Source organism: Pipra filicauda, unplaced genomic scaffold (assembly GCF_003945595.2).
Source record: "Pipra filicauda isolate LSUMZ 115617 unplaced genomic scaffold, ASM394559v2 scaffold293_size922472_pilon, whole genome shotgun sequence".
Lineage (NCBI taxonomy): Eukaryota > Metazoa > Chordata > Aves > Passeriformes > Pipridae > Pipra > Pipra filicauda.
The window spans coordinates 127,593-147,500 of NW_024104413.1; the positions used below are offsets into that span (position 1 = coordinate 127,593).

Here is a 19,908-nt window from a genome sequence, read left to right on the forward strand (position 1 = left end):
TTGTTTACACTCATTTAAACTGAACATCCCCTTTTGGCTGAGCCAAAGTGGGTCCAGAACTTCACTCGAGGTGCCGAAGGTCTCCCTGATAGAGCCAACCATGCATGACACCACAGTGCTGACCCCATGATGGGTGCAGGAAGGACCCCTCCACCAGGCTCTGCCTCCTGCTCAGCTGGGACACCCAGGGCAGGGAGCCTTATGGTAGCCAATTTGAGTAATATCTAGAACACATTAAAGCAATCATTAATCAACACATTAATCATTAAGAGAAAACGAACCTAATTAAACAGGCTGCAGCTGTATAATAAAACTGTACAAGTTGTGAAAGCAGAGCATGATTTTGTTTTCAAGAGTTTTATTTGTGAGTAGAACTTAATGATACAAGAAAGAAAAACACAGGACTTTATTCTGCCCTAAAGTGTGTAACCATACCGTACATGACTACATTTCATATTGTAAATACAAAGAACTAAAAGAACAAACTACAAAATTAGAAATTAAGAATCATTGCATATGTGGTCAAGATAAATGGAGGGACTCCAGTAAAGAACTGAAACATACAGCAATTAGTCATTTAGTTACGACCCTGTCATAAAACACAATTTAGCAAAATAAGTGGTGTTTGCTTCCTAGTGTACAAGGACATACAAGGTTAGAGTAGAAGCTGAAAGCCATTCGTGCCATGCAGTCCTGCCTGAGCTCTGCTGTTCCGGGGCTCCTGCCCAGCGCCCGACTGCTCTGTCCCACCTGCCCTCCACCCATCGCACAACAGGCCACGTCACACTTCTCACGGTACCAAGGACCACCTCGAAACCTCTTCTCTCACCTGAAGCCTGACAGCTCTAATTCCACCTCCGGCTGTTGCCCCTCCACTGCCCGAAACCAGCCCGAGGCATCGGCACCTCCCAGCCCAACACAGGCCTTGTGCTGCTCACCCAGAGCTGCCTCCGGCTGCTCCACCCACCCGGCCTTCCGCGCTTTCTGCTGCATGAAAGTAAGGCATTAGTTCTCTGCTATTTTACCAATTGCAACATTTAGTATTGTCCTAAAAGGTTACATCCATGTTCTGTTGTGTTACAGACACTTACTGTGAGTCAGTGTGTTGCCCTCACCCCCATGGGGTGTTGGGATTTGCTGCTGTTAAACCCGAAATGCAAAGTCTAGAAACCAGAAATGGCCACTGACCCCCGGCCTTTGGCCGAGGTGACGGCACACGCTTCCCGGAGAATTCCGCAAGCTTGATCTACCTGATCTTAAACTACTTTTACACTTAGTGATAGACAGAAGCATGGCAATAACTGGGAAACAGTGAACTCAGTGGCGAGAGTGATTTGCCATGCTACACATTTAACAAACATTTATAGCGAACGGTGAAAATACACCTTTAAGGTTATTTGGGATTTCTGTACTTTACTGCTGGCAACAACAACAAAAAGATTTAGAGAACAGCCAGCTTTTGTAAGATAAAATAATTACTATAAAACAAGGTGAAATACTCAGTGTAATGCATTTACATTTTTATAAGTGGGAAGGAACAAACACAAAAGGCCGCACATGGGGTTCATGCACAGCAGGGTTGCGTGTGCACCAAAGGGATTTTTAAGGGGGTGAAAAACTCCGGTGCTAAGGCCCAAAATACACCTGCCCATGCTCCACACCACCAGCTGAAAAACTTCTGAAATACTTTCACTTCAGTTACTTTTTAACCTTTTCTAACAGCCAAATCACCACATGACTCAGGGAGGCAAGAGCAAAAGACAGATTTCTTAAACTATAATTCACTAGAAAGAAAATAAACAAACCAAGATTGGGCTCTTTGAACACACAATGTGAGCAGAATACACCACAGTCATTTCAGTCCTAGACAAAGATGATTTCACCAGCCAGTTACAAAATAAAACAAAGTGAAAAACACCTTCGTTTTGTTACAACAGTCAGAAGGGAGAGAGAGGAAGCAGTGGAGAGCCTCAAAGCTTGGCCAAAACACGGCCTGTACTCACAAGCTTGCAGAAGTTTACATGTCAGTTCAAGAATACACCCCCCTTGAGAACACCACTGCAAAAGCATCCTCTCTAAAAGTCAAAATTTAAGAAGAAACTTACTTGTGACTTGGAACAGAATATTGGAAAAGAACACTTCTTGTGGTAAGCAATGGGTGTTTTATTTTTAATTGTGAATTTTTTATATTCTTTTGCAAAGCAGTGCAGGCTTTAAATTAAAAATAGTGAATCAATGCCTTCCATATAGAAGTCGTTTACATTTGATTACAAATTAGGGATCAGATCTGTGGCAGCTGCTGAACACGCAGGATTAGCACCTTTTGGGACATTAGTTTCTGGCTATAACCTCAAACAATCAAGCCATAATTTGAGGGGCTGGTTGGATTACTTGTGGCATTCATTTACATAGTAAGACAAAACACTCAAGTACGATCTGGTACATTCTAGTGGTTAATGGATTTGAAAATATGACAGTGTTTCTGCAGTGGGTTGGCCTTTAGGAGTCACTCTTCTTTTTGCTCTTCTTCAGGAAGGAAGGAGTGCGAAACTTCTTTTTCTTTTTTGATGGGGACTTCCCTGGAGATTCATCACTACCTGCATCAGCTGCTGTCCCCTCCTCAGCTGTTGGTGTTGCTGGCTCTTCAGCAGGTTGGGACTGGGGTTCCTTATTTTCCACTGCAGGTGATTCTGTTTGGCTTTTGGGCACATCTTGGTCACATCTCCCTTCCTCCTTTCCTAAGGGAGGGAAGCCGAGTGCTTCCGAAGGCTCATCAGGGGTGAGATCTGGGAGGGTTTGCTTGAAAGTTGCAGCATCACTGTCATCTCTGTAGGTCTGGTCCTGCCGTGTCTCTGGTGGACGGACAGACAGGGACACAGTCAGTTTAGTAAGTGCCCCTGGAACGGGGAAAGCGAAGCGAGTGGGGTGAGCGCGCTCTATAAAAAACTAATGTATTTACTTTGCATAAAAGCCTTTGTCATAGGGCTGTTCTCCTCCAGCTTCGGGCACGGAAGAAATAAGATATTTCAAAGTTCTGTGTGTTTTTAAGCTCCCAGCACAGAACAGATAAAGCTGAATTCCATCAGCAAGAAAGTAACTGTTCAGACCTCTCTCCTGTTTCACTCATGACATTTGCAAGCAACACAAGATTTTAGTGCAGTGCACCTTGATTCTTTTTTCTTTTGCTGGGATAAAACTAATTGCTGGTTTGCAGTGATCCAATACACACAAATCCAAGAATTTCTATATTTTTGGCTTGCCAAAATGCAGGGATTTTCACAATATTCTTCCATGAGATCTAACCGATATTGCTTCAAAATATGATTTCCTATGACAAAGGCTTCCCCTTTTTTCGCAAGATATGAGTAAATATTATGGATTCCTCTAAGTAAAATCCGTGTCATTTATCAAATTAAATGAGCTCAGCGGGTTATGCAATACAGCTTGGTTTTTTAATGTATGTGATATCTAACAGCAAAACTCACCCTGTAGAAAGGAACATCAGAAGTCCAGTGGTAACTGTATGTCCAAAGGGGAACTGAACCACTCCTCCCTCAATTGTAACACCTTCCTCACTCACCGTGGTGCTTTAGGGATGTTCTGTGTAAAGCTGCTCTTTGTGCATGTACTCAACAAGGAGCACTTTGTGGAGTTCCCTGCAATGTTCCCCACTGCTCCGAGCAGTGTCCCGTGAGCTGTGTCACATCATTCCCACTGACGTTACGTAAGGAGGAATTTAGAACAAAATCCAGGCCATGCTCATTGTGAGGCACAAATGAAAGGCAACTATTTTTGCCCCTCTCAAAATCTTGTTTGTTTTAATTTGAAAAGACTGAAGGCTTTCACAAGAATTTACAGAAAATGCTTGATACTTTCCCATTTTTCCTATGAAAATGACAGTGTTCTTTTTACTTCTGCCAGATAGGATTAATAATCCTCTGATAAATTTTAGAGGGCTTTGTTCTGTGAATACCTGCTAGGAAACAAACATGTTTTGCCTAGAGCACCATGAGCTTCTAATAGGTTAAATAAACACCACACAGTAGTATCCAGTGCCAAACACTCGGAATGCACAAGTTAGCAGTTTAAAAGTTATAATGCAGGCAGGATTTAAATCAGAGCAAAAAAGAGAAAGCAGTTATGTACAGTACAAGCTGCCTCCTGAAGCTCTAGTTTAGCCTGTGTATGTATGGGAGAGACAAATTCATAAGAAACACCAGCTACAATTCTTCACTACCACTACACTGCTTTTGGATTTCATTGAATTTTTCAGGAATTAACTGAAAGCATTGTTGAGCTCTTCTCCCTGGGATCCAGTGACAAGATGTGTGGGAATGGTTCAGACTGGACTTCAGGAAGCATTTCTTTACTGAGAGGGTGGTCAGACACTGGAACAGACTTCCCAGAGAGGTGGTCGACACCCCAGGCCTGTCAGTGTTTAAGAGGCATTTGCACAGTGCCCTTAAAAACGTGCTTTACCTTTTGGTCAGCCCTGAATTGGGACAGGCAGTGGGACTAGATGGTCACCGTAGGTCCCTTCCAAGTAAAAATATTATATTCCACTCATTAGTTGACCCAATTTTTAGAACAGGCACCATACTGGACCATGAGTCTTTTTTTTGTTTTTTTTAAGAAAGTTTAGAAGTTTTAAAAAAAGGGATTAGAAATTCCTTCAAAGTAAAGAATAGGAAGCTACAGGCATTCAAACAGCATTTGCCAGCTGGCCTGAGCATTGAATAAATATAAATGGGTTTATAGCTCATTAATACAGGACTGCTATCCTTCCCATCATCCTTATTAAATAGCTTAACATGATGCTGGAATCAGGTAAACATCTGTTTATCTAGCTCGCTGTGGGCAGTATTTTACCAGAATTAGAGAGATTTACAAATTCCACATTCAATGGAGCCAGCATACAACACATAAATGCTCTGCTACTCTACTGGATGGATTTCAGAACTAGGAAGGTTTAAAAAAAAATCTCTTGCTGCAAAACCTATTTACAGTTTACCTCAACATTTCTAAAGGTTTTTCAGCATAATCATCTCTACATTCATGTTCTCCCTTCATATCTATACTGTGGTTTAAGTGTTTGAAGCATAACATCAATACTAGTGTGTGTTTACAGTTCACATTATTTATGAAAATAAAGGTTTATGGGGTTGGGTTTTTTCCTCAACACAAAGATGTGGACAAACATACCAACTAGGCTATAACTGAGTTAACACAAAACGCTTGACTGACTTCAGCTACACTTAAATAGAAAGAATATGATGAATCAAAGTTGAGAAGAGGCTGCATACAGAGAACATTGTCATTCTACAGAACCTCCCCCAATCAAAGTTGTCATGGTGTGAACTTCCAGTTAGTCTCTAAAATAAGCTTTGTATGTTTGTTCTGGAAAACTTATACTAGAAGAGTTTGTGGAACAAATTCTCTGTTTGAAAGAAGTTTCAGGTTTTAGAACTTTATCAGTAACATCACAGGTGTCTACGATGTAGTTTCACTTTCATACCTATGACAAACACACCGACTTTCAGATATAACAGGACATACAAACATTTTTATTTCTCCAAAGTATAATCCGAAGGAGCCCTGTAGAGATAGCTGAAAGAGCTGTAGAAGTTGCTGCCACCAAGTACTTGCTGCTATTCCTTGGTTGGAATTTGAATTCCCCTGCAGCTAACAGAAAACATGGAAATAGTTCCATATCCACTTCTGTGCAGAAGTCTGCTGGGTAAGTTTAAATCCATGTCAACAGTAGCACTTTTGCACTGGAATAGATTAGGAACTCTTCCATTTCATTACCAGGCCCAAATTGTGTGGGCAGCAGCAAACTGTTGGGGCAGAAACTTCCAGGGCCGTTTCAGCTATATCTCACAGACAACTTCAGACTATTCCTTTTCAAACTGAGGAACTGGACACACAGATATGGAAACACGTAAGGTGACTTTCACAGTCTGTCTCAAAGGGGGAGTGCACTTTAACATGAGATCTGCAACTACCTGGAATTTCATGAAATTCAGAACTAAAGAAACCAACATTTCAACTGAAAAAGCCTGCTTTTTTTTTTAAAAAAAAAAAAGCAAAACCAACAAAAGCCTCAGTAAACAAAGATGCAAGAGTGAAGCAAAGCACAAAAGCAGGTCAGAGTATGGAATGATACTTACTATGGTAACAGGTACTCTTTAGCATATCCATCTCCTGTTTGTAACGCAGCCACAAGAAGAAAAAAGCACAAGTAGAGAATCTATGCATTCATCACAGCCATTGTGTTACGTTAGAAGAATGGTTGCAACCATTCTTGTAGAAAATGGAATGAGATGAAGTAGTGAATGGCAGACTAACAGACAGGTGATATATACAATGTACAAGGTAAAGGAAACAAGACAATAATTGGATTACACCCATTCGAGATTGTCATTTTATCCTTTTTCAAGGAAATTGTTGACTTTAGAGGCCCTGCTCTCATTTTAGTTAAAACTACGACATAAGGTGAGCAAATAATCAAATTTAGATTCAAACTGAGTCGGAAAAAATATTTACAGAGATGTAATCCAAGTACAATAATGTTTAAGAAATGTGCAATCAGTGAAGATTTACCAAAGCATGTAGATATATGTCTGGTTCACCATCAGACACTATTTCATTTCGTAAGAGCACTTCTCTCTCACAAAAAATGAACAAAAGGTAAATCAGTTGAGAAACACCAAGAGATGACAAGGCAATTCTGAAGAGATGAAAATTTGTCTTTATATTAATGCACACTTCTTTATTATTGTAAACATAACTCCTGTTACAGTTCAGTGGAGTATACTTTAGGTAGTAGAACAATGAAATACAAGTAATAATTTACTGTTATTAGATACTAGTTCATGTACTTTCATGCGTCAGTCACTAAGGATGCAGTTACTGGTTTCCCCTGGCCCCCAAATCAGAAGAACATACCTTCCTCTATTTTAATGGGTGTGCTGGGAGGAGTGCGAGCTGAAGTGTGATCAGGGGGGCTTCTCTCTTTCTGTGGCCTGCCATCCTCTGAAGGCTCTGCAGGTGTGGGCAAAGAGAAATTAAAAAGGCAAACAAAACCTCTCAGTATGTGAGAAAACAAGTGTCTGTTTGCTCCATGCACTCAAGATACCAATCCATTTTTCTGAATCAAAATTCTGCCAGGATATTATATAATACCAAAACAAGCAAAAGAAAACTAAGTGACAGTTTGATACTAACAAAACTGTTCAAGTCACAGTTGTGCTCTGTAGCTTTTTTGGGGGCTATTTTTTTTTTTTCAATAGTGTCATTGTTTATGAATTGATTTATCACATTGTTCTAAAGAAAACTTGTGAGGAAAAACCACAAGGAAGATATAAACAAATACGGGGAGGGGATATGCTATCAGGCCTGCACAAGATAACGTTCTTTTGGTTGCTTTGTATTGCTAAAACTCTGAGTAAACAAAACTGCGTCCCGAAAGAAAAGAAGACTGCACAGATAATCAGAAAAACATGCAGTAATTATATGATTCCAAACAGATTTCACAGTGGTTTGAGTATTAGTTATTAGTAAGAGGGTCCCCCTTGCTTCCAGCTTTAAACAGCCCTAGATCCAAAGGAAAACATTAATAGAGCACACCATATATCAGGAACAACATTAAAACGTTGTTCCATACAGTTCACCCACACAATTAAAAGTGAAATCAGTCCCACAGATGAGAGTCAACTGACAGAATCTCCAAATGGTGTAGGTAAAGAGGTTGTTCCCTGGATTGCAAGCGCAGCTGTACCACGTTAGTAATACCTGAGGCCTCAGCCAAAAGGTCAGGATCGGACCTCAGTGCTTTGATCACTGCAGTATGAAATTCCTTATGGGAGGACTTCTGCCCATCTGGCTCTTCTCCATTTAGATGTGGGATGATTTGCTGCGTGGTCTGACAAGAAACCCATGCAGCAGCAAACTGAGTGTTATCTAAAGATTTAGATAGCGATGATACGCCACGATCCTGTAAAGTCTTCGTATCTGTTCCTTGAAAGGTGTTTGATCTGCCTTTCAAATCCAGAGATTTTTTATGTGACGTGTTTTGCTCACTGATGGTCTGATTTCTAAGCACTGTACTCTGTTCCCCAGCTGGTGTCTGTCTCAGTAACACAGTCTCTCCATATTCTGACACCTTATCTAAGAAGGATGTGGCATTGTTACTGAGAGAATAAAGGTACGCAGTTAAACAGGCATGACAGGAGAGCATCCCACCCCACACAACCCAGCACTTCATGAAGCCAACACATACAATGGCTCCTACATTGCTATCCCAAAAAAACAGGTGCAGGGAACACACACTTGCAAGAGAAGGAGCACTTCTGGTTCCTGCATCACTCGAATCCAAAACCTCACAACAGATGAGCGTTGTAAGTACCATCCCTTAAAATTATACAGAAGTAAAGCAGTAGAGGCACCTCAGATGCAGCAACGACCTCTTTCTACAGCACAAATCTGTCGTAATTCTACGACAATTTAAAAAGTCCGTTTTAGGGCAAGTGCCCAAGATGTTCCATTTCCAAGCAGCAATCAAATGTTATTCCGTACCTTCCCCATTCAATGGATTCCTCAAATCCACAAATTTCAGTGAGTTAGAAACCTGCAGTGTTGCTGCTATAAAGCACCACCAGTTCCCTGCACTAGTCCAGCTCCAGAGCCAGGTGAAACAAAGGGGAACAACCTGCAACGCTTTGCAGTACCAAAACATTTTTTTTACTTAAGTTTCAAGCTTTCAATTTCCTAATAGGAACAGTAACTGGCCCTACTGTCTAGTTGGTCTGCTAGGATAATCTTAGAATGAGATTGATACATTTTACAGAACACACCGTTAACACTCAGATCGCACATTCCATCTCCAACACGCTTTTCAAATCTCTAATTCACACTGGTAAAACTGAAACACACAAAAGCTGGATAATTTATCCATGGCCTTTGCAGATAACCCACCTTCAAATGAGTAATATAGTTGTTGTTATTATAGCCTATCGCAGAAAAAAAATCCACACAGAGAAACCAACCTTCTGGTCCCTTCTGCTTTCTTTCTACTTCCTTGCGATATTCTTCCAGTTCTCGATCAGTGAGTTTGTTGAAGGGATTTGGTCCTGTTGTGCTCACTATGACTTTTGGTTGATACTCTTTCTCAATTATTGCCTTTGATGCAGTCACCAGTTCTCCCTGGCAAAAGAAAATTAAGATACATCTGCAATCAAGCAGTAACTTCCAGAACCCTGAGAAGTACAGAGGCTACAAAGCAACCAAAAACAAAACAAAGAGATCATCTGAAAAATGCTACTTTTTTCTCTCAAATTAAAAAAAAAGCTATTACAGATTTTTTTTTAATTTAATTTACAGCAGGTTAATATAAAGGAGAAAACAGGTCTCCACCAGGGAATATCCACCATTAAGGAGTAAATCAAACAGCAGCCAAACAGTCCGGCTGAATTATATATGAAGTCACAAAAGTATATCAAGTTTCTTTTTCTCTCATGTTTCTCATAAAGAAACATGATACCAGGCCAACCTGCATGGCAGTCTGGGCACAGAATACTTGTAAAAGGTCACAGGACTCAGCTTACAGGTATTTCTGTTTGTGATTTGTTTTATTGTTTTGTCTTTTATAATTATTCTTATTGTTTTGCTTTAGGTTTGTGTTTTGTTTTGTATTTTTTTAATGATGGAAAAGCCATTTCTAGCAGCTACTACATAACACCAAACAGATGTTATAGTAAAAAGCCATCTTGTATGTGTTCTGTATACACCAGATTAACAGTTTATTACAAGCCATTTTTAAGTAATTAAGGTTAACTGTAATCTTATACAAGTTAGCATATTTATATCTATAACATTTGTCATATAAGCCAGATAAAAAGTTATACAAATAAAAATATAACATTAGCAATTCTAAGTACATTAAGTTCCACTGGACAAAAGCAGCTGCATCAGATTCTCTAATGTTTTTAGTTTTTCTTCTCTAACCATATAGTTAAGATTAAAGCCATTGGTTTTTCATTGTCTTGGGTATGGAAGATGCTTGCCTGGAGATAGCTGCTCTATCTCTCAAGTGACTTGTCTAAGCATTTGTTTTTTTCCATTGGATATACAGAACTCTACTAACATTAGTCTGGAAATGTGGCCTGTGCCCTGTATCACAGTGATTCCCAAACTGTCTTCATTGTTGAAAAGAGGTATTTGAATTCCGTTACCAAACAGGTATGGAGTTACTGACTGATTCAGGTCATCTCCACATTCAAATGTTATTTGTACCAGTATTTAAAGAAAGCATTAAAAAGCACAGTTCAAAAATACGCAGTGCCTGAACAAAGAGACAAACATTCCATTCCATGTCCATACTTCATGGACAAGCACGGGATCTTCACTGTAAAACTGATGAAATTAGAGTGTTGTTTTGGATGCCGAGAGCTGCTTTGGAAAAGTTGTCAGCACCAAGGAGGTGACAGACAAGAATGTCCCGATGCTATGAGGACAAGAGCAGTCAGATACTTCTGAAAGCCTCAGGAGAGATCTCCAGAAATCTGGTCTAGAGCAACCCAGGGAGGTAAGAACAGCTGGTTGTTAGAATCTCTGCTACTCCTCAGGAAGCAAACACCAGCCAGAAGTACCAAAGAAGGAACGGCATAACAAGTCTCCAGTGTAAGACCCTGAAAGGAACTGCAGGAGAGACACATCTCAAACATTACAGATCATTCTGTTTCTCCATAAAATAAGAGGAAACTTCATCTTATATGCAGAATGTCAGTAGAATGTCAAAATCTCAATGAAATATTGATTTGATACTCACAGCTTTTCTTACATGATAACACATAAAAAGATCACAGAAACATCCATCTTTGTACAAATCCTAATTGTTTTGTAGAAAATATAAAACACCCCTAAAACTACAGGTCCCAGCTTTTAACGATGGCAAAAAACTGGTGCCCATGGCAATTTTGTATTTCCCTCTCTAACTTTGCCCACCCTTCAGATTAAGGATGTAGATTTAACTGAAACTCAGCAGTGAATAGCAGGACTTTGTAAAGCACTGATCTCAGGTAGAGTTTCTAGACTTTTCTGGGATTACAGAAGTCAACAGAGGAACAAGACACACAGTACCCATTGGTATCCCTGGAATGTTTAAGAATCTTTGAACACTGCAAGTTAAATCCAGAATGCCTGGGTAGAACAACTTATAATGGAACAGAATGTTAGTGAATGCCTGTTGATTTAACGATGGCAAACAGCAAGAGAGGCAGTTAGCAGCAAGATGCCTCGTGCACTGGCATGATGTGTTCTCCTCCTCAGGGAGCACCTTTGTTAACTACTGGGAATAAAAGTAGCAAATCAAGCTTATCGCATTTACTAGATAAAAAAAACCAAACCAAAACAAAATGAAACCCCCACAAAAAACACCCACGATCAATGCAAGCAGTATTTGTACTTGCTGAGTAGCTTTGACCCAAGAGAAGCATTATTGAAAAGATCAGAGGCAAGGACAGTAAGTGAATTACATATTGTTAAGAAAAAGCACTTTTGGTTTTTGAATCATAAAAGCAGAAAAATTATACAAGGGATGAGAAAGGCAAACTTTGCATCTGCTAAAAGCTGACTGCAGATTAACACATCCAGTTTCACTCAGTATCAGTAATATGGAAGCAGTTCACAGGCCACTAATGAAAATTATACCAGTAGAGGCACTGAGTCTATGTGGGAAATAAATTATAGTGATACGTTGGTAAGCTCTGCAACATGATTACTCTAAAATGTGTACAAATCAAAGAAGTAGAGATATTTTACTTCACAGAATAGGCCACAAAGCAGCATTCCAAGAATTCACATAAAAATATACTACACAAAATGAAATATGGGACAGAAAGAAAACAAGTATAAATAACTAAAAAGACAGTACAGGACATATTTTAAATTTTCAAATGTGACACTAAAATAGACACGATTTTGCAGAGCTATTAACCTGTCTGTGCCACTTGGAGATTCCTACGAAAGTTCAGGAAAATTGAACAAGAAAATTGATCTGGAATTACTTCCAGTAATAAAGAACTTGTAGAGAGAGAATAAATTCCCATAAAAAGACTCCCATTCTGTTTCAACACAAGATAACATGAAAAAAACTAATGTTATAGTGATTTCATCTGGATTATGCTGATACGAGTATTATTTTGATGATGATTCTAATAGTATTTTGATGACTATTTGAAGTCTGATTGCATATGTAAGCACCTGAATATCAACAGTATTTTCTCCACTGTAAATACTACAGGATAGATTACATTAAAGAATGGAATGTATTCTCACTGAAAAAGTTTTGTAGGGGCATACACTCCCATAAAGATCCAAAGGGAAAGTAATTTATAGCTAATGATACACAATACTGCTTCATATTAAACATGGACCTCATATTTCCTACATGGAAATTTTAGATAATCATGTAATTTTGCAACCTCTCCACCAAATCGTGCTTTTACAGAAAAATTCAAACCTGAGCGTTATTTAACAGGCAAGCACTTCACCCTGTTCTCAGGGAAAAGTATGACCAAAACTGGCACCTCCTACACGCCAATTCTTCTCTCAATCAGACAGTAGGTTCATAATAGTTGTCCTAACAGAATCTGACATTCATGCAGTGCCTTTCTCCAAAACACCAAGATTTCTGAAGTACTGTTCATGTAAAAGTTGCCACTCAAACCCAGTGGGGTTCTCTGGGGCAGAATTGAGAGGCTCTTCAGGAAGAACAAAGCCACAGAATTTCCATTCTAAAGGAAGAGACACGAAATGGGTGAATTCCTTTCTACTGAAAATTCTTGAAAATTCATGTGAATTTATTTTATTTTAGATCAGACTACAGGATGGTCATTGGTACAAACAACCAACATTCCCTCTTGTTCAGCTGAGACTGCAGCAGAAGCTTGGTTAACCTAAATGGGAATAAAATTACATGATGCACAAGGAGGTTGTGTTGCAACATGGCCAGGACTTCTCAGAATATGGACAAAGCAAGTGACAAGGCAAAATGGAGAATTCACTGCTGCAGCCATAGGCATGGGAGACTCAAAGCAGTACATGCACAGTGTACACAAACAGGGATTTTTCCATCCGAAATAGTGTGTTTGATTAGCACTTGATATAAAGCTTAATGTTAACTGAAAACATAATACATTCTAAATGTTACTGCAATTAGAGAAACTTTTTATTTGAATCATAACTGAGCGTCAAAGAATTTGTCAACTGAGAACTTGTAATTATCTGGTACCTAAAAGTCTGTAAGTCCTTGATGTACAGGACTCAAAAGTTTCATTGAAATTTTCAGGTGAGGTTTATGTGGGCATCATAAGATCACTCACACTTCCTTTGTTCCACAATACGCGACTAGTTTTCGGCAGAATCTTTCTAGGAAATTTCTCCGGTGGTTTTTTTTGTTGCCATTGTTTGGTTCATTGGGTTTTCTGGTTTGGGTTTTTTTGGAGGGGGTTGTTTGTTTGGGTTTTGTTTTTTACCCCCAAATGGGAAACCATTAAGCATTCAGGTGACAATCCATATTAAAATGAAGTCTACGAAATAGGCCACTTCTATTTCATAATTACTCCTGTAATTTACATTGTGATCTAATTTTACACAGTATTTCAGGCAGAAAGCACTTTCACGACACCACAGAAATGGAAACATAATTTGGACATCTAAACCCTAACATGATACTACTAGGCAAAATCATATAACCAACAGACCATTTGCTGGTTCTTTGCCATCTACAAAAACGCAGGTAACTATCTGAACAGTTTTATAGAAAAGTGATGCCATTGTTTGAAAATAATACTTGAAATACGTTACTGATGAAAGAAACTGCCTGTGTTGTGATAACCAATGGATGACTATAAAAAATAATTTTTCGCTTTGAAGGTATTATTAAGCAGAGAATAAGAGGCAAGCACTGCCTGGAAGAATTTGGCTTTATTTTATTTTTCATCTTAAATTTGGAAATGGCATTTTATTATTTGTCCTTTCACAATATGCACAAAACAAACTGCAATCTGAAAAAGATCATTATTAAATTCTCAGTATGATCCAAGTATCTATAACACAAACTGGCTCATTACACTAGAAAGTGTTATAAAACCATGAGGTTTTCAACAGTGGTGTAATTCAAAGTATTCTGGTTTTTTTTCATGGGAAAGCTATTCTGATAAGGTGTTAGGCATGACCTAAAACCAAGATTTAAGAGTCTTTTAGATAAAATACTGGAGCAGCAGAGGCACTGATGCTTATTTACACGCTGTGCTTCCATGTTAGATCACCTCTAGAAACATCTTTGAAACTGGGGAAAGAAACACAGTGGAGGACACGTTGTTTGCAGTGTGCAGCTGCTCCTGTTTAGTCAGCCCCGAGGACTGACCCCATCATCCCCACATCTCTTGAATTTATTCTGTATTTCATGTATATTATGTAAGCACAAGCATGATTAGAAGTTTGAAAACCAATCGATTTTGGAAGGGTGGGGCATTACTTAGCAACTCTAGTAGATAACTGGAGGAAGTTCTAAGGAAGCCAGATTTCTAGCAATGTGGGATCAAGAGTTGACAGTGCCTGTCAGCATAACACACACTGGTATCCTTGGAATTACACTGATGTAATCAGGCTGAGATTAAGCTAACTCTAAACTGATCTCAAATTAGAGTAATTCAACACTAACAGCATGCACAAAGAAACCCACTATATGCAGCACCTTAACGTCAAAAGTGTTTCCTCACCAGCTTCTACGAATAAAAAGATCAAAATCCTTAAAAGACACTTTAACAGGATAAAGTAACTGTTTGTACCATTGCATATACATAATTTTGAGACCCATCTATTTTCATCTTTTTTCTTCTCTAGCCAAGTCATTAGCTAACAGAGGGAAAAGGTCAGGGTAAGGAGAGGTTAAATGAAGGGTGAACAACAGTATTTAGAGCAGTATGACAGGGCAGTACCTTTCTAACAGACAGAGATTTAGCGGGACTAAAGGCCTGCTCTGTGAGATCGAGCCCTTCAATAGATTCCGTACAGTCTGAGAGGGGAGCATCCTGCAACAGTAAATTGAGTAAACAGAGCAAACCGAGCCCGGGCTTGAAAACATCAACCGAAAGCATTGTGAGCCTTGCTAAAACATGCAAAGAAACTGCAACTGGTAGATGAAATTGCAAATGACAATGAATTGACATGCACACAATATGACACCCAGCATGAATAATGATATGGTCATGACAAGACTTGTCAAACTTTAAAAAGTATATCAGAAAATACTTATCTGGGGCAGTTAAAGCACTCACATATATAAAGCTTTAAAGTTAGTCAGCTATACAGTGTAACTGTACGGCTCTCATTCTTACTTTACTTTGAGCTATGATTTATAGTCTTTTGTATATCCAGATATACTGCTTTTAAGTTTTATTGATGTCTAACAGATTTTTTCCCAAACTGCTCTTCAAATAAAATATTAAGAAGCATGAAAAACCATATTTAACATGAAACACTACTGCCCCACAGTGAGCCTGCTGTGCCCAGTATTAATACTTCAAAATACATGAACTCAGAAAACAAAGTTGTCACAAAGCCCAATATTTTTGAACAAGAATCTAACCCATACAAAAAAGCCTTCTGAATTTCATGCATTACATTCAGCAAAAAAAACCAAAAAGCATCCTCCACAGGCATGCTTGGGCTACATGGCTGAAGCCTCTACATTTCTGACCCTGAGCACTCTCGCAAAGACAACGGTGTTACCTCTAAGACTTACCTTATAAACAGTTACTTTCTGCCAATTAGAGAATAATTTCATAGTGATATGTTAGGTGAAAGCAGAGGATATCGTAGATTAAGCTAATAGTTTTAGGAATTTTATACTCTCACCTGTACAAGACTCCTGTCCACAACTACCCCAGAAAGAACCTGTGATTGAGGGCCTGCAGTTTTAATATCTTGCAAATTTTGCTCTCGGATCTGTAAAGGAAAGCAGCAGAACACAGTCCCATGAACAACAGAGAAAAGTTGACCACATTTTTTTATTTGAAAAAGGGGTGAGTGAACCTGCCGACAGGCTGCAAACCAGTGTTGAGCGCCCTGGTCCTACACATCAAATGAAGCTGAGCTCATTAACACCTCTTGAAGGCAAGTGTTCAGGTTCCTGGCTGTTCCATCACATTTCTCAGAATTTAGTTTTTAAGTACCACAGCAGGTGTTGTCCTTTGCTTTTTAGTACTAGCTCATGGTGTAGCTCTACAGAGCATGTAACAGACAACTCCAGTTTGTGAAAAGTGAGCAGAGCAGAGAAGCACAGAGGTCCTACTTGTATAAGTGTATTGTACCTGACCAGTCAGTTACAGGTTTCTGCCATCAGCCACTAGTCACTGATATTACACCACAGTTATCATCTTCCTATAGAACTTACTGTAAAACACTGCACAACATTCCATTTTTGGATCTAGTCAGGACCATATTCTCAAAAGGGCATGTAAATAATTTCTCTGTGAGAACTCCAGAGTGTCAGTTTACGCAAACGCATCCCCCCTTTTATTGCATCCTAAATACTTCTCAGTTCTTTCCATAAGGAAGATGGGAAGAGAAACTGGATCTTTAAACCCAGGTAATTTAAATTAGATATCCTACAGTGGCAAAGAATTCATAACAACTGACTTGAAATTTATTTCTAAAATATTCTAGTTCTTGTTCCAAGATAAATGCAGAAAAGCACGCATCCCAAAAGACCTCTACTTTACAACTAAAAAGGGCATTCAATTTATTAAAAAAACCCCACATGCATACAAATATACAAATAAGACAGACTATTAATACTTGGCATTTCAGAAAGCTTGGACATCCTGAACCATTTGTATTTATTTCTAATTTACTACCCTTCTCATCACTGGCAAAGCATAAAATTTGAAGTCTTACTTCTCTTAGTCATCTCATTCAAATTTTTAATAAAACAATATTTGTGTTTCAAACACCAAGAAACTGCCTGGAAATTTCACCGGAATTCTGATTTCAAGTGATTATTATTATTTTACAGTGCCAAGTCAAGAAAAGCATAAGCTCTGTCAGCCATATACAAATTATTTTAGAACAAATCAGTATTCCTGCTAGTGTCTCTGCACACATATCCCTGTGACATAATGCTAACTCCCATGTTCCATATGTCCATCAGTTAGAGGCAGCAAAACAATTCAGAACAAGTTAAGTATTAACAAGATACTAGGGTATATTTTATACTTCAAAGGAAATAAATTGAAAAACCTCAGTGCATTCAGTGCTTTCCTGTTGGTAAATGGTGACAAGAAGACCTGAAATTTGAAAACTGGAAAATTACCTGCAAGTTCATTTCAAAAAGATTAACACGCAGTTCTGAAGGCAAAAAAAAAAATGACTGCAACAATCACAGCATATTATAATACATTAAAATATGGAGAGAGATCCACAGACTACTTTGTCTGGGTCACAATTTCAACTGGTGAAACCAAAGAAGAAAACAGGTCATTAATGTAAAGCTATGATCTCGGGGAACAGAATTACTACCACGAACTCAGGGCTGGTTGTTTCAGAGGCACCCAGCAACCGGTCTAAGGAAAAGGAAAGTCTTCATGTTGCGGACAGAAGTATCAACTTGGTTTCCAAGATTAGTTCAGAACACTTAGGAACTGTTTCAGTATTCAGTTATAAAGGGACAGGACAATACCAGAACCGTGTTACTGAACTCCCAAAATTTCACTATAGCCAAGTAAGTTAGTTCATTACAAATACACAACTTAATTGTAGCAATGACCAAAAACAAAGTTATTTTACTTCTATTACGAACCTTGTTTCTCATTTCTTGGACCTCCTTCGGGTTGGTGTTCAGTGGAACAAACAGGTTAGGGACAGCAGAGGTGGCAGTTCTATGTCCATCCTCTTTAGTCCACTGTAACATCAAGAATAGTTGCAGAGTCAGAACTGCTGTAATGGCTATGGACACTCAGAGCAGCAAATTCACATCACAGTTGATCATGCATTATACAGAGCAGAGAACTGAACCAATGATTGCATTCTTCTAGTTGTTCCTAATGGTTGCTTTCTTCACCAGTAATATAAACTGTACCTTCAGATACATTTCTAGAGATCAGAATTATTCTATTAAGTCAAGCAAGTAACAACAACAACAATTAGAAAGCCGGTTAACTTGCAAATAACTGCCACCAAAACTATGCTGTTACTACAGCTACGTGCAATTCAGAGATCAAAGGGTTTTTCAGCTGTTTTTCTGTGCACTTGACCACACTGGCAGCTGCAGTGTTTCTAAAAACCACCTACTTCTCACTTTACAGACAGACATACAGGAGTAGGAAAATGCCAGTATAATTACTTATTTTTAAGGACAATTTTATCTGAAATTCCACAGTGAGTTCATATTTGTTTAGAAAGGATGCTATTCCTTACCCAAACAGAAGCACTGCAAGATCTAAGACATGAGCTCTAAAACCCTGTTATTGCCGTTTTCATTTTCTGCACTGAGTGTTTTTACAAAATAACATGAGAGAGACAGAGAGATCATTGATTCAATCCTCTGGTACCCAACAAACATCAAAGCCAACTTAAAGCATAAGATGACAGAAGTATGAAAAGCAATGTGATGTCACTAACCAGGTTTAGTGAATGACTCTGTACTGTAAAGCAAGAGTGGGCATCACCAAAGTTTTGCAATAAAACAAGCTACTTCAGCAAAATGTTCTGTTACCAGAATTAGTTTCTGCACAAATAAATAGCTGTACCAGGCACAGCAACCTACAGGAACAGTTTGGTGATGTCGAATATTTTATAACTCATAGCTCAGAAGGTTACAAAAATATCCCAAACACAAGCTTTAAGCGCTTCATGGGTTCTTCATAGAAGGTTGCTTTATTTGATCTGTGCATTTAGTATGGGGCTGTGTTTAATTTGATGCACAACTAACTTTTTATCTTGATATATTTACTCTACTTTTAGTGCCCTAATCTCCAATCGCAGTTGCATAGAAAATGCACTGAACAGTAAAGCAAACCTGTTTTTAGAGCAAATGCTATGCGTTTTTTCCTGAGTAACTTCAAGAAATAATAAGATAGCCAGAAACTGTCAGACTTCGAAAAGCAACAGAATTTTAAAATGTTTTGCAACTGTAAAGTAAAGAATGGAATGAACATGGAGCTGTGAAATACTCACTGATGATTATCTTCTCAGATAAAAACTACTCCAGCTTTTTATTAAAGATAGTTTTTAGTCAAAACATATATATAAAAACAACCTCAATATAACAAGCTACTTTTCTTTAGGTTAATAACAAGCATTAAAAAATTTAAATAACACAAACCTCTTATACTGTATGAAATTCTCTCTTGCTTCAGTATATCATTAAACAAGACTAGTTTCTGAGAAAGAAATTTTGCTTCAATTTTTCACTGGTAATTGCAAATATGATACACTACCTACTTTGTGAGCTGAGACTGAAAAGCACAAACTACTCAAAACATTTTGTCGTAGAACGAGTGTTTTAAGGTTGCTCAAAAAAATCACCAGCATTTCTCAGTGCAGCCTGGGGTGGGGAGGATGCACCATCAGATGTGCACAGCTTTAAGCTATGGTAAAACTATATTTGATCAAGGTAAATCTGTATCATAATAGATCAATATAATAAAACCATATTTCATCAAGGTAAATCTACAACCAAGGTAAAACAATAATTCAGTTTAGTGACATGTTGATAACACACACAACATAGGTATTTATTAATTTCTTAAACCAAAAAGAACACCACAAAAATACCACAGAGAGAGAGAGATCTCCTCTGTTTTTTAGGACTTTCTATATGACAACACTATGTATTTCAGTACA

The 19,908-nt window shown here is 38.5% G+C and overlaps 1 protein-coding gene across 13 annotated transcripts in view; it reads right to left on the reverse strand.

Moving 5' to 3' along the window:
* Window positions 1-338: 338 nt before the first annotated feature.
* ADD1 (adducin 1) overlaps window positions 339-19,908 on the reverse strand; it is a 63,664-nt gene continuing 44,094 nt past the window's right edge. For 3 of the 13 annotated variants that reach the window (XM_039382989.1, XM_027712818.2, XM_039382988.1), the window contains exons 11-17: window positions 17,864-17,965; window positions 15,922-16,011; window positions 15,809-15,826; window positions 15,003-15,095; window positions 9,048-9,204; window positions 6,949-7,044; window positions 339-2,852 (exon numbers count right to left, since the gene is read on the reverse strand). In XM_039382989.1, the coding sequence (XP_039238923.1) occupies window positions 2,500-2,852; window positions 6,949-7,044; window positions 9,048-9,204; window positions 15,003-15,095; window positions 15,809-15,826; window positions 15,922-16,011; window positions 17,864-17,965 (909 nt within the window). In that variant the 3' untranslated portion in view covers window positions 339-2,499. Of the gene's footprint in view, window positions 2,853-6,169; window positions 6,205-6,948; window positions 7,045-9,047; window positions 9,205-15,002; window positions 15,096-15,808; window positions 15,827-15,921; window positions 16,012-17,863; window positions 17,966-19,908 lie in introns of those variants that run through there. The other 10 variants (XM_027712821.2, XM_027712819.2, XM_027712827.2 and 7 more) reach the window with 6 other exon arrangements.